Source organism: Colossoma macropomum, unplaced genomic scaffold, assembly GCF_904425465.1.
Source record: "Colossoma macropomum unplaced genomic scaffold, Colossoma_macropomum, whole genome shotgun sequence".
NCBI classification, from domain to species: Eukaryota; Metazoa; Chordata; class Actinopteri; order Characiformes; family Serrasalmidae; genus Colossoma; species Colossoma macropomum.
This window is the reverse complement of record NW_023494790.1, coordinates 32,215,789-32,231,612: the sequence shown is the minus strand read 5'-3', so window position 1 is coordinate 32,231,612 and position 15,824 is coordinate 32,215,789. Positions and strand designations below refer to the sequence as shown.

General features: G+C 38.7%; 1 protein-coding gene across 2 annotated transcripts; it reads right to left on the bottom strand.

Annotated features, from left to right (window-relative positions):
• Nucleotides 1-2,164: 2,164 nt before the first annotated feature.
• LOC118809629 (7-methylguanosine phosphate-specific 5'-nucleotidase-like) lies at nucleotides 2,165-15,818 on the bottom strand. 2 transcript variants are annotated; one of them, XM_036573099.1, is made up of 10 exons: nucleotides 15,651-15,818; nucleotides 12,306-12,380; nucleotides 9,742-9,840; nucleotides 8,998-9,067; nucleotides 7,765-7,811; nucleotides 6,991-7,076; nucleotides 6,501-6,590; nucleotides 4,540-4,702; nucleotides 3,294-3,494; nucleotides 2,165-2,597 (listed from the first exon to the last, which is right to left on the bottom strand). In XM_036573099.1, the coding sequence occupies exons 1-10, from the start codon at nucleotides 15,651-15,653 to the stop codon at nucleotides 2,487-2,489; spliced, it is 945 nt and encodes a 314-aa protein (XP_036428992.1). In that variant the 5' UTR covers nucleotides 15,654-15,818; the 3' UTR covers nucleotides 2,165-2,486. The 2 variants fall into 2 exon arrangements, with proteins under 2 accessions (XP_036428992.1, XP_036428994.1); XM_036573101.1 differs by lacking the exon at nucleotides 12,306-12,380.
• Nucleotides 15,819-15,824: the final 6 nt, after the last annotated feature.

Below are 15,824 nucleotides of genomic sequence, written 5' to 3'. Positions count from 1 at the left end.
TGCAAAAGTATTCAGCCCCCTTAAAAGTCATTAGATTTGTCTGGATTACACGACACTTAAGATAGTATAGTGTATACTTCTACTCCAGTGGTCGGCATCCCAAACGTTAAGAAGAGCCATTTTGTCCTTTCAACAAAAATCAAACCACCTTGGGAGCCACATTTTATATCCATTTTACCATCCTGGCTGTAAACATGTCTCAGTGTGTGCTGATGTTCTAGTATAGGCTAAAAAATATAAACAAAAACACAGACTTACTTTGCTCAGCTTTAAGCTTCAGCTCAGCTACAGCTGCTTTTCTCACATCTCCGGCAGGAAACTTTTCCGCAAAAGTAGATCAGTTTCTTGTAAAATGTCTCAACATTCGACTTTTTACGAGGCTGAAGTCGCTTCTTAATCACCAGCTTCTTGTTTGAATTTCCTGTTCCACCTTAAATGGTGCCTGAGGCACCAGAATGTAACTGCCGCACCATTTAAGGTGGAACGGGAGAATTCGAACAAGAAACTGACTTCAATCTCGTGACTTTTTAGTGTTTGGCAGTTTCTTGTTGCAGATTAAACGCATCAGGAAACCAGCTGGAGTGATTAATAAGGCAAATAAGTCCGTTTGTCTCCAAATTTTAATGTTCGTCTTAAACCTCTCTTTGCCGTTTTGTTAGCTACTAGCTAGGCGAGCTTGTTGTCGTTGCTATGGTAACCAGCAGTCCACGCGCCAACCTTCAGTGTTAAAGGGTGTATTAGCAGTTGTACATTAAATGGTCTGGAGTTATTGTTAAAACTGGGTTGAACAATCAGCAGAGCTTTATTTTACTGCAAAGGAGGATTATTTTATTTTTACCTAAAGGTCGAATTCTGCTGTGGAGCTGCAACAGGCCAAAAGTAGATGCTGGAGGTGATTTCACAAAAGAACTGCACAGTAAACATCATTTTAGTTCAGTGAAAATTTTAATCAACACTATTACAATTTTGACAATATGCAAAAATACAGACAAAACTCCCACTAGTGTTTCAGCTTTACAGTCTATTATTAATAACAGTGTCATAAACCAGATGAGCAAGTCTTAGATGACTGAACAGCTCTAGTTTGAGGACACAGTTTACACAATGCTAACTGGTGAAGTATAATCTCCTTTATGTTGCATAGCTAAGAGTAGGAGCAGCCGTCATGAGGCCGGAATTTTGTCCATACTTCTTGACTGCTTTCCAATACTGACACCAAACATGTCTGTGGGCAACTGACTACACTTGGAGGACAAACTGAAAATTAAATTAGCCACAAAAACATCAACGTGCCATATTATAATAAGAGCTTCACCTTCCACTCATAAAGAATACAGACTGTGGTGCAGGCTTGAGAGACATCAACCAAAAGACAGCAACATGGGAGCTCAATTTTAGACAGAAGTAACATAAATCTACTTTTTTTTTGTGCTTCTCCCAGCCGCTTAAAACATCTGCTCGGGCCAAAACGTGTTGTGCAGGTTTCAAAACAAATGCAAATAAAGATAAAATGCCCTAAAATATAATGATGACAATCAGACTGAAACAGATAAATATGCCTATAGATCTTCACCAACATAAACCAGCTGTGAAAAATTATACAGTATCCCATTTATGCATTGAGGCGGTCTCTTATATTCCTGTTTGCATCGATGGAGCACCAGTAATGGTCAGTACATTCAGTGCAAGTCCAAAAGAATCAGCTCCAGGTGTAAAAGTGAAGAGGCTCCAGACTCTGTTGCCGATCTCCCAAAAGCCCATTCTAATATAATGAACACAACAGAATCAGGTCCCCAAAAAACCCAAAACTATAGCTTACAAGTAATAACGGACCACAAGAGTGTGGTTATTAAAATTGTCGTATGGTTCTGGTCCTTCAGCAGAGGCGTCTTCAACACCTTCTATTAAAAAGACAAAGAAAAAAGGGGGGGGACAGGTGATACAAATAACAAAAATATTATGGGCGGAGCTTTAAAAATGTTTCTTTTTAAGTCATGTGATGTACCTTTCAATGTAAACATTCTGCATATGTGGGTATGTAATTTGCTAAAATACTTTAAAACTATTTAAAACTAGAACTCTGTCCTTGAATGACAAAATATAGAAACTCTTGTTGACCTCAACCGTTAGAGAGGTGCTGATTAAAATCACCCTATAAAGAATATTTTTTTTTATGGCTTTTCTTCTCTGTGTAGATCACAGAATGCAATCTGTGATGCACCACTGGACTCTAACTATCAGTGTGGTTGGGTTAGACAGTTGATCCAGCTGATATTACTGCCTATTAATCCAGGCTAAACTGGGATTTTTGTGTGACGTGTACTCATTAAAAACAATTCCAGCCTGAAGGTTGCCATGGTGACGTAGTAAACAGCCCAGTGCCAGCAGCTGGCTCCTGTCCATAAGGTTAGCAATACTGGTCTCTGATTGGCCAGGCTGGTCCACATGACCTCAATCCCAGATGATGTGGTCAACAGTATGAAGCTTCATTTTCCCTCAGTGATGTAGTTGAGGATGGCATTGGGAACGTCCAGCGTTTCATCTTTCACCAGCACGATGTCATAAGAGCCGACGTACGCATCCCTCCTCTCCTCAACCTTCAACAAGACAAGTAAAAGAAAGCAATTAAAATTTTAAAGGAATACTTATTTAAACTGAATTCAAATCAAGAATTAAGCGATAGAAATAAAAAAAAAAACTACACCAGAGCTACAAGGCTAATGTACAGGGAGATTCACTTGAAAGAGGCCCCGAATATACAAGCTGTATGGCTTTCTCACCCTCTCTGACACAAATGGAAGCTGTCCTATGTTCTGTAACTACAAAATCCCTGTGGTTTTAAATAATGGCTGTTTATTGTTTTAGCTATTCAATACACTTGTTGGCTACGTTAGCCACGTAGCTCCAGTGCAATAAAAAAACAGAAGCAAACTAACATCATGTCATGATGTCAGACTCTGCATGTAAACACAGCCACTGAGGTAACCAACGTTACCTTATCTTACCTTATCACTGAGGAAACCGATGTTACCTTATCTTACCTTATCACTGAGGAAACTGACGTTACCTTATCTTACCTTATCACTGAGGTAACTGACGTTACCTTATCTTACCTTATCACTGAGGAAACTGACGTTACCTTATCTTACCTTATCACTGAGGAAACTGACGTTACCTTATCTTACCTTATCACTGAGGAAACCGATGTTACCTTATCTTAACTTATCATTGAGGTAACCGATGTTACCTTATCTTACCTTATCACTGAGGTAACCGATGTTACCTTATCTTACCTTATCATTGAGGTAACCGATGCGAAGAATGTTCTGGACGTTTTGGACTCCGTCGGCCATCGTCAGGTCGCCCATAGAGTCTCCCAGCAGCAGAATGTTGGGGCGGTCCTGAAGCTGCTCAAACTGATCTGGGTTCAGTAAGGCACCCTCCCTTTTATTGAACGTGTGGATCAACTGCCCTTTAAACGAGCATAAAACACCCTGAAAGAGGAGAGTGAGTGTTTTCATTTATTCAATCCGTTTTTGCATCATACAACACTTTTACAGATGCAAACTAATGACAGTGTGTGCATCCATCATGTAAATAAAGTGCTTAATGCTTTCACAGCCTAAATCAGGAATCACTGCACTGTTTTGTAGCTACAATTCTAGCAAAAATTTGAATTTACACAGTTTCCTCCCTAAATGTAGTTCACATTTTGGGTGTCGGAAATTTGCCTCTTTAATTCTGTAATGGACTTACAAGGCTAATATAGCCAACACATAATGCCAGATTACATCTCCCCAGTTAGCACAGTGCTAGCTTCAAGCCTTATCACACATACATTTGCCTCAGATTTAGTTGCCTTGGTATGTAATTCCAAACAAACTTGATCCATTTTAATATTAAATCAAAAGACAACTAACCTTGCAGAAGAATGTTAACTAGCTAAGTTAGCTTAGCTGTTGACAGTGCTGACAGCTTCATAAATTAGCCAGATCAAACAGGATTAAACCGCTCACATTTGTGAGTAAAACATTTTGTTTGCAGATAAATATTATGAGGACAAAGATAATCTATATAGAGGGAATTTAAATGCTCGCTTATGCAGTCCATTCATGCAATGCGGTGCATTACACGTTAGCTATATTAGCCTTAAAGTTCCAGTGCAAAATGAGCGACGCAAACTGCAGACACCAAACATGTCCTGACTCATTACACACTAAAAAAAAGACGGTTCTTCAAAGGTTCTTCAGTGAAGAAAATATTTCTATATAGAACCATTAAGTTCTACAGCACATTATTAAGAACACTTTTATGATGCAAAAAACCTTTAATTATGCAAAGGGTTCTCGGAGTGTTCATGCTTCTATATAGAAATATTTTCTTGACTAAAAAATCCTTGAAGAACCATCATTTTTTGAGAGTGTACATTTGTGGTAAAGGACAACTGGGTGTATGTTTTGTTTTATGACAGCAGCCTAACGTCCATTTATGGTTCTAATTCTGTTCCTGAATGAAGAACTGAAAAAGAGACACACTCACGTTTTCGTCAAACTCCATGTAGTTGGAGAAGACTCGTATGTTGGGGTGGAACACACCGTTGTGTTTGATCACCTCTTCCAGGATATCTCCCAGTCCAGCCGAAAAGATGAGCAGAGGGATGGAGTGATCCTTCAATGAGCCAAAGAAAACCTCATACCCGTCCCTGCACACATCCACACAGAGTCACCATTACAATCCTACATGGACATCACACAGTGCAATGTTACTAAGGGTGTAAAAAAAAATACACACATCTTAATGCAGCAATCTGAGGATAGAGAAATCCAGGGGCCTCATTTATAAAAGATTCATCTGCACAAATTTAATCTAAAAAATCCATGTTCAAGCAGTGTTTTATTAAAAGGAATTTTGGCGTTAAAGAGTGCACAGATTAACACGTTTCCAACCTGACGTACAAATTTTAGCAGTCAGTCTCTGTGACAGGGTCAGTTAGACATGGGGGCAAAACAAATTACTGAATCAACTTCACTCATCCACTAGATTTACCCCATATGAAATCTGGCCTACATCAGTAAAACCATGCAGGGACTCATTTGGAGTGAAAAAAAAAAAAAACATTAATAGATACTTCATGTCATGTAGTTCTCCTGAAGAGAGACTTTCACAAAGATTAGAAACTCATGATAAACATCAGTGGTGTTAACTTATTACTGATGTAAATTAAGCTACATTTTACACTTTTCCTCCATGTGGGTCTGTATTTCTGTTGGATTGTTATATGTTTAAAATCAAGTCGGGATAAAAAGCTTAATTTTGCCACAGAACATGAACTAAACTGAGACTGTGGCACTTGGCTGTATCAGAAGACCCACACGCCCCTCCACCGTGCCTGCCAGTGCCCCAAGAGATCATGGTTCGTGAACATAAACTTCTCTTAGATTTAATGTTCAATATTTCCATTGCAAATCATGCAAAATTCAAATAACTCAAAACTTAATTCACACAGATTTATCTTTTTTCTTTTAAACATTAGACAAGCTACAAATACTATTCTATTACTATACTATTCATTCATTCATTCATTCATTCATTTATTCATTTATTTATTTATTAAGAGGTAGTTTAGTTAGTAAGATGTTTTTCTGAAAATAAGTGAAAATAAGTAAAGTAATAAAATACATAAACTTGTCTAAACTAACAAAATTCTGGTAGTTTGGTTGGTTCAAATTGTTACAGCACCATAAATGACAGAACAAAAACCCCAAAATTATAGTTCATTTTTTTAAACCCTGGTTTCATTCATTCACTTTTTCCTTGGGCCAACAAATGATTTCAGCTTCAAAGCCCAACAACCATAAGTGACCATCAAAAACCAAGGAAAGAAAAACTTCAGCAGACAGAAAAATGAAAGTCAATAAAGTAAAAAATGTGAAAGGGAAGGTTAGGACCACTCAGACGAGGAGATGGACACAAAACTATTTGAGAAGCAGTAAGATGGGAGGAGGGCTCAATATGACAATATACAATATTATATTGTTATTGTGATAAATTACTGAGCATAACATGGAAAATGTCAGTACTTAAAACGCTTCCCAACTTAACCAGTACTTAACCGCTCATAAACGCTTTAAAAGGATAGCCTTGTTGTAAAGCAGTGTAACTAATAATGCTGCTAGCTTAGCCGGTTTTTTATTATTTTTTTTGCTATTTATAGATTCAGCAAACTGTAGGAGTTTGTGTGTGCAGGCATGCGTGTTGTGTTGCTAGGGAACGCAACAGAGGTTTGCCCCGCCTCCTTGTGTAAGAGCACAGGTCTGCCACTGGTAAAATAGATTATAATGGACTATAATATTATTCAATGACATATTAAGTATGAAGAAGATAAAATGACAGTATGTCAGATTATCTTCATATTATTATCTTATGTGTATTCCACTATTGTGTAGAAAATGAGCTATTTCCAAAAGAAACCATAACTGAATCACATTGCTGTTAATGACCTGAGCATGGCGTCCGACTCCCTGACTGCTTTGGCCAGCTGATCCTTCTTGATCCGCTGCTGGACCAACAGGTCATGCGCCCGAGTCCACCTGATGATTAACACACATACAGAGCTTTCGATCACCTTTATGAGTCACAGTTGTCACCATCGTTAACAAAAGCATCAACAGGTGGAGAAATTCTGTGGAAAGTGCAGAATCTAAATCTATATCACATTTTGATCGATGTTTATAAGCATATTTTATTATGCTCTGAACTTTATGAAAAGTTTTTGATGTTACTGATTAGTGTGTAGAGTCTTGTTTTTGAGACAAGAAAACATGTTCTTTATATTTTTGCCATGCTTCTGATGTTTTTCACATCAACACATCAAAAGTCAAAAGTATAGTTTTGAACCTGTTAGAACAGAATATTAACCAAATGTAAATGTAATTTACATAAATATGTATTTATTTATATAATGAGAGAGATATCAGTGTCATCACTTACCATTCCACCATGTGAGGGACCTTCTCCTCCACTGACAGAGAGTTGTCGATCTCGATGGGGTAGTAATGGGACAACAAGTTTGCCAACTGCATGAAAGAGAGAAATGAAACATTTAAAATGAAATTGCAGCTTATTTAAAATCTTTAAATGGGGAATTCATCCACTTTTCAAAATGTCTCAATATTTCAGTGTTATCGTTAAGATGTAAACAAAGTCATAGAGTGGTTTGATGTGAAATGTTTGACTTTAAAAGCTACACCACAAAGTTATTACGCCAAATGCTTATGAATTTGCTGCCTGATATCAGAGACAGTGTTATATGATAGTTTTAAAATAAAAATGTATTGTAAGAAGCCGATGCTGTGCAGTTTGTTTGGCTGAGAACTATTTTAACCACAATGTCTTTGCAGTAAGTTAATGCTTCACCAAGTGCAGCAGCAGACAAATAATGTCTTCTTATTTCATTTATGCATCCATATAAGACTGAATCTGGGGTTATTAAATTGTTTGGAGCAAACCAGGCAGTTTCAGTGAGATAATTCTGACTGTGTACTGGAATATCTGGCCGGAGCAGTACGGTATACTGGAGGTATTCATGTTGGTCACATACTGTACACCACATACTACTTTTGTGCACAATCAGTGCACGAGGGGCATGTAGGAGCCTATTTCCAACACAGCCATAGTCATATTTCAATTTCTTGAACATCACATTGATTTATATTATTATACACATTTTAGTTACTGTCATTTTTGCTGCAATCAGTCACCTACCTTGGATGTGCATTCTTCGCTAATGAGGGAGCTGTTGTCAAGGATGTCTGTGGGGTAAAAGGAAACCATTAATGTTCAACATTTCTGAACTTTTCTGAATCTTAAACTTGGGGAAAGTAAAGGCACCATGTTGCTGTTCCTATTAAGCATTAATGATACTTCCTTTCTTTCGACTCTGCTGTAAATACAGTCAGTCTGATTTCATGCAAATATGGCCAGAGTTTATATCTAAATGATCACAGTAGAATGTAGTTTTGGTGGATATTCTTTCTATTTTTGAAGTGTTTACAACTATAGTAGATTGTTCATAAACATTTCAAACTTAATCCTTCCAATACTGCAAAAAAGGCAAATTGAACTTTGCAGAAGAGCAGGCTTTGAAATCAGCTGAGAATTCTAGAAAAATGAAACCAAATACCCACTTTTTGTTTCATTTACATTTATGGCATTTGGTAGACACTCTTATCCAGAGCGACTTACAATCTGATCTTTTTTTTTTCTTTTTTAAACACAGGTAGGCGACGTTAGTGTTAGGAGACATTGCCCGAGGACTATAGGGTGCTTACCCAGGTGGGGGATTGAACCCCATTCTACAGCATTGAGGGCAGAGGTGTTACCCACTACAATACCAACCACACTGATATTGATATAAAAACCTTGAGCACGAAACTATCTAATATTTTTTCTTTAAAAACTACTGAACTTTGAAATGAGCTGTTTTAATGAAAGCATTTTGTTTAAGATGATCATCTATCAGTAGGCTATCATGCTCAAACTACCCAATCAATCTACCAGCCCACAAGAAGAACTACAAAGCTGACATCCAGGCGATCCAGCATTTTCCAGCACATCAACCCAATTCTGTTACCCATTTACACAGATGAGCCAAAACATTACATGACTGCTCACACATAAAGCCAATAACAATGATTATCTCTTAACTACAGCGCATGTCAAAGTCTGCGATATATTAGATGGTAAGCAAACAGTCAGTTTTGTAGTTGATGTATATGATGTGAGAGAAATGTGCAGATGTGAAGACCTGAGCAGCTTTGACAAGAGCCAAATCATTATGGCCAGATGAGATGGCTTGAGGAACACAATGAAGGGCTCAAGGTTTTGCCCTGGCCTCCAAATTCACAGATCTCAATCCCACTGAGCATCTGTGGGAACCGCTGCAACGAGTCAGATCTACAGCGCAACTTAAAGGATTTATTGTACATGTGTACTCACTGTGTGATGTTGGGCAGCGTTTTCCGTTAAAAGCAAACCTGGTGAGCGTCATGTCGAAGTCAGAAATCACCTTAGCACATAAGAAAGGAACAGAGAGCAGAAAAAATCAGAGAGAACTTCACTGTGCTATGCAAACCTTTGAGGAGTACATTACTGTAAACCCTTCTCTCATAGCTCCACCTTGCTCGTGTACAGTTAGAGGCTGAAGTTTACCTATTGATTAGCATTAGTCATCCTCTAGCCTTTCATCAGTGGTCAGTTTCTGACCACAGAGACACTCTTGTCTTAATATTTTTGGGATGGGCTGCTCTCAACCTAGCAGTGACAGTGACGTGTGTAAAAACTCCAACAAACTCCGCTGTGTCTGATACACTTATACCAGCATCACATACGCAGCCATGTCAGCATCACTGCTGTCCTGAGAATGGACCACCACTTAAATATCTGGACAACAGCAGCCCTGTGGTCAGAAACTGACCAATGATGAATAGGGTAGAGTGTTTCTAATAAAGTAGACAGTGAGTGGAAGTGTAAGGTAGGTGTTTCTAATAAAGTGGACAGTGAGTGGAAGCACAAGGTAGGTGTTTCTAATAAAATGGACAGTGAGTGGAGGTGTAAAGCAGGTGTTTCCAATAAAGTGGACAGTGAGTGGAAGCACAAGGTAGGTGTTTCTAATAAAGTGGACAGTGAATGGAAGTGTAAGGCAGGTGTTTCTAATAAAGTGGAAAGTGTGTGTAGCAGTACCTGTAGTGCACCTGGTCCTGCCCTGTGCATGTTACGGATGATCTCTTCCACTCTTCCTCTGTCTCTCATAATGACTGAGGGTTTCGTTAGCTCAGGTATCTGAATTTGCAGATGGGGAAAAAGAGAGAAACCATGAATAATTTGAGCTTTAACTGACTTTGTCTCCAGGCACTTAACACCAATCACATCTACTGAAGTGACTGAATTATAGTCTTTTTCTATCTTGATTACATTTTGAACTAATAATCAGTTCATATTTTAAATAAGAACCCAAATTGAATTGGATTTGCCATAAGCTGACACACCACTTTATGTACAGTGCCCTCGACAGCTTTGAGGCACAAGCTTTTAGCACTGGCCTACTAAACATTAACCTGGTTATAGTAGTTTTAACTGATTAGACTTTTTTTTTCTGTCCTCCGTATCCTCTGTAAACGATGCTTATAAACATAGAAAGCTGTTTAAATATGTTATGCTCAACGATTATGTCTGAAAATGGCTGGAAAATACCTACGAATACTGCATATTGCAGTCTTTACCGGAGCTGTCAATCTTTACCAAATGCTAATTAATGCTGTCCTACATAGTCACTGCTCATGTCAAGTTTCTGGGATTGTCAATCAATGAAGAAAAACAATAAACAACAATGGATTGGATGAAAATTGGATGAGCTAAGGCATGAAAATCCTTTCACGAGGCAATGAAAGCATTTCTGTAGTTGACTTCATAGAAGCCATGAGCAAACCACTGAGCATTTGACCTGAAGTTGGCTGATGTATTGAAGTACCTCAAGTTAAAGTGAAACAAAGGCTACGTTCACATTACCTGGTTGAAGTGCTTAAATCTGATTATGTGCCCTAATGTGACTCAGATCTGATGTTTTCAGGGCTGTGTGGACACGCAAATCTGATCACTTCAAATCTGACCTGAGCCACTTTCATATGTGGTCCTAGATCAGATACGTAACCGATTTGTGGCCATACGACCTTAATGTGACGCTCAGATCGGAATTCATGTGCTTTTTTTCCACTGCGCGTGCGCCATCATTCAGCGTTACCATGGCAGCAGCGTCGAACAGACGTTAAAGCCTGTAAATGGTGGAAAAGCAGCACATCTCACCTTTTTCACCTTCGTCTCGCTCTAATAATGAAGCTGAGAGCTGATCAGAGTTAATTATCTTCACAGCGAAGCTCGTTCTGCTCGTTAGTTTGTGCTGATGATGCACGTGATTCATTCACGTGACGTTACTGAGTAGACAGATTTGAATCACTTACCTAAACGAGTGTGAACCATCGCGTCAGAGAGATCGGATTTGAGCAAAAAATCGGATTTAAGCAATGAGGCTTGTAATGTGAACGTAGCCCAATAGTCCTCTCGCCTTTCTGGACTCATATCAGCCCAACTGCTCATAGCTGACAGGAAATAAGGACGGAGTGAACTCAACCGCCATTTGCTCTTAAGTGAGCAGATCTAGCTAGAACATTTAATGCTGATTAAGATTTAGAAGTGCACTGATTATTCGGCTGGTTTGACTAAACGTTGACTTAATGAACTCTTAATCTGGTAAAACGGCGAATAGATAAAAAACATAGTATTGGAAAACTCTGGACTACAGAACTTAAAAGAACAACACATTCAGTAAAACAGAACATTCTAGTTTCTAGCACCGGCAACTTCGTCCCCTTTAAATGATCCAAACATTGTTAACAAACTATCTATAGAAACTCAACAGCATCAGAATATGTTTCCAATTTTAAACTCCAAGCTCAGTCGCATTTAACAGGTATTCATTTGAATATCAGCTGAAGACCAGAAGCGCATCTACAAAGATTCTAAAGCGGACTACAAAAATAAGGTGCTACTGGCAACTTTTACTGCCTACTCTACGTGCGGACGCTTGGCATTTATACTGTCCTTTTTCTATCAACAGTAAACTGGACAATGAATTATGATGTACAGCAGGTTATCAATGTCACTACAAAGTGAACACAGCACCATATAACAGGGCTGGGCAATATGACAATATATATATTGTTACTGTGACAAATTGTGTCACAATATAATACAATATGCTTTTCTGAACACACTGATCTAATTATCAGTACTTGTTTCATTATAAAGAGAGCATAATTAGTTCCACTTAACTGGATGTAGTGCAACACTGCAAAATATTGAACAAAAATTATTGTGTTCAAAGTTTTTGATAGTGTTTTTAAACAATGTAGCACTACTAAAAAAATACATATCGTGATATTTTTCGTATCGTGAAAATTTCCTGAAGCATCACAATATTATATTTTTGCCATATCGCCCATCTCTTCTGCAATATCTGCACTTCAGTACTAGTTCTGAGCCCAGTGCTGGTACTGGTACTGGTATTAGTGCTACCAATACCATCACCTTCATAATCACTTGTGTTGAGGAACAGAAGGCCACACACAAAAGAGGTTAAAGTGCGAGCGAGGAAGAAAAAGAGCCCAGGGAAAGGCAAAACGCTGGTTTTGGGGAAACAGCAAGATGGAAAAGGAGCAAGATGGATGGAAAGAGAGAGAAACCCATCTGACCTCATACTTTGTCAGCTGATGCCAGATTGCTAGGACATTCCGAACAGGAACATAGATCCATGGGATGTGGAAAATCTGGGCACAGAACCAGAGTTTTAGGTTTAGCCGAAATGGGGCAGAAGCTTTATGCTAACCCTGGTAGAACGCAGCAAGAACAGCGAGCCAGAGGGAGCTGATAAAGAGCCTAAAGCTGACAATGAGTGGAAGCATCTATCATGAAGCAGTGAGATGAGCATGTGGAGCTTCAGCAACAACGGATATGCTTTGACAGGCCTCTCATTATTATCGTAACCAGCTAAAATTAAGTTCTTCGTAACTTAACTAGGTTATGCTTAAATAGACCCCCAAAGTTATGTTTCATTTTGTTGTTGATATCTTGCCCAAATAAGAAATAAGCAGTTTTTCTCTTTAGGAAAAAAAAAAAGTCCACTTTAAATGATCTACTGTAAGTATTGTTAACAAACTATCCGTAGAAACTCAACAGCATTAAGATGTGGTTCCAATTTTAAATTCCAAGTTCAGTCGCATTTTGGATCTTCATAAAATGAGCATCTTCATAACTTAACTAGGTTATGCTTAAATAGAAAAAAATGAACAGCGTTTTTGAGAATCGCAGTCTGTAGTAAACTAAAATGACTACATTTAGACCACGTGGATTAGCATCGCAGAAAAATGCAAGACTTATTTCTACAGGGTTACGTATGCAATGAAATTAATAAAGACATTTAAGCATAATAGTCCCAGCATCATCTAAACATTCTTCTGCTTCCAAAAAGCCATAAATGTGGCATTAAAGATCGGTTTGAAATATCAGTCAAATTTAAAATCTATCCGATGCAGATGTTTTTTTTATTTAGACATTAAGGCCCAAATCCCATTTCACCCCTCGCCCCTACCACTTAGCCCTACCCCTTCATTTTGCGTGTTCATGCCTAGGGGTAGGGTGTCCTGATGTTTATTGGGGTAGGGTGAAGTGTTAGGGCTACATGACACTCCAAACTGAGGTTTTTCAGACACACTTCAAACAGAGTGATATGAGGGAAAAAAATAGCTGAGAAAGCGACCAAAGAAACCCACAAATGAGAGAATTTTCTCCGCTAAAAAATTACGATAACTACTGTATTGTCTTAGTTTAATGTCATTTCAATGTATCATGGTCATTTTTTTCATAACAAGCATTAAACTTCACTAGTAGTTTGCTGGTCTTGGTAGCTAGCTGGCTAAATTTCCTGTTACACCTTAAATAGTGGAATGGGAAAATTCAAGCAAGAAGCTGGTGAATAGCTGAGTTCAGCTTCATTTCACTGAAGAATCAGGGGTGGGTGATAAAAAATAATTATCGCATCCCCCTCTTTGGAAACATATGATGCCCCAAATGTAACTAAAGCCCAGCAGTGAGGAGCTGAACTTTACCCTCCTCTGCTATCACTGCAGACTGGCAGGGTTGTCTACGGAGCAGCTCTAGTAGCTGTTAATGAACTAATGTTCATTTTTATTTGAGGGTCCCATTTTGTAGAGGAAGATTTCAACCAATACCCCCTGTAACTCAGTTCCAAGGGGTAAAGTGACCCTCGAAAACAAGGGGTGGGGGTAAAATTAAGAAATAGGATTGGGCCTAAAGGTTTATATAAGAACACTCAAACTGTAGGCTACTACTGTCCAAATAGCTTAACATTTGATGAAGCTTGCTGGTTTGTATGAGGTCTTTTCGTAAGGTTGGCAGTCTTGTGATGTCAGTATGATGCGCTGCAGTGTTGGCTAGCATGTAGCGGCATTTGTATTTTACATTTAGGGCATTTAGCAGACGCTCTTATCCAGAACAACTTACAATTGGATCATTTTACACAGGTAGGTCTCTACAAGGTCTCTTATTGGTATAGTATAGGGTGCTTGCTCAGGCGGTGATTGAACCCCAGTCTACAGCGTAGACTGTGCAAATGACAGAATGCACTGGCTTTAGATCATTTAAGTGCAATAAGGTGAGCTACATCAGTATTTTGAAAAAAACTGCATAGACTCGTAATTCCTAATATGGGTATGATGCTGACCACAAAATGACGACACGACTTTAGAGGTCTATGTAATTACCCAGTTTAGAGAAGGTTTGTGCCCTTTGTTTTTAACTTACACTTACTGGCCACTTTAACAGAAACCTCTACCTTGTTTAAGTAACCTGTCTAGCTAGTTTCAGTCTTAAAGGGCCACTCCAGCCTTAAACTAGCATTTAACATGTAATGTGTCGTGTTATATAATATTCTGTAGCGCAGCACTGAATCCTTTAGCCTTGTTGACTTGACAGAATTGTGGATTTTGTATCCATTTTGTGTTTTTTGTCCATCAGTGTTCCCTCACTACAACAGCCAACATGACAAATACATCATACAACCACTGGGAATCCCTCATAATGGGCTGTCACTGCTCTGTCACTACAATACCCAGCATGGCTTGCACAAAAATGTCATACAACCATTGGGAATCCACCTAGAAATGACATGTACCACATATTGACTACAGACGTGATATTCAGCTTTTCAGCAGTAAGATTCCTTCTGCATTAGCCAGCTATCAAACCCAAAAAAGAAACAACCATGTATCTGTTTTCAGGAGTTCCTCTCACCTTCGAGATACATCATGACTAAGTGGTTTTCCTCGTCTTTAAACCAGAGTGTCTAACTATTGAGACTACTTTAGCACTGCTGAAGGAGGCGGGTAGTCATGTTAACAACAGATGTAGCAATAGTTTTCTTTTTTTTCTCTTTTTTTTATTTTAATTTTGGCTGGACTGCCTCTTTAAGGATATTAATAGCAGGTCATAAATGAATGGTATCTGTTTACATCAAGTAAGGCCTGTACGATATAAAGTCTGGGAATTTTTATTGCAAGACTGACTCTTACAATACGCTACAAAAGCCTTGTGACTAATCATATATGTTCGATACTGTGACCATTCTGTCCAAATGACCTGACCAGATGATCAAGATGTAGATTCTGTGGGCGGCTTTGATGAACTGAGGCATTTAAATGATCCAACAACCAATTCAGGTCAAAATTCAGACCTTAACTAACCTAGCTAAGCTACACTTCACCAACGGCTCGTCAAACCGCTTCCATATCGAATATATGCACCATTCTGCACTGGTCAGGGAAAACTGGTCAAAATTGGAGTTATATTACAGCAGTTCCACCCCACTGCAAAGCTGATTCCCCAGAAAACAGAAAACCTCGAGCTATATCAAGTTAAACTGACTGGCCTTGCGTTTTCAGCTTTTTACAGGAATGAATGGCTTTGGTAATCAGCGCTCAGCTGCCGGCTAGGCTAACGTCAAATAACCGCTGTTTACTTACCATTTTCGACAGATAATGTTCAAAATAAGAGCTGTGGTCTTGGTTTCTGGCCTTGAGCTGCGGCTAAGAGTCGATTTTAAACGTATTCGCTCAAAATAAACAAATGTATCCAAGTTTTAACTGACAAACAGTAGCTTAGCTACCAACACAGAGCTAGGATACCGGACACCAGGG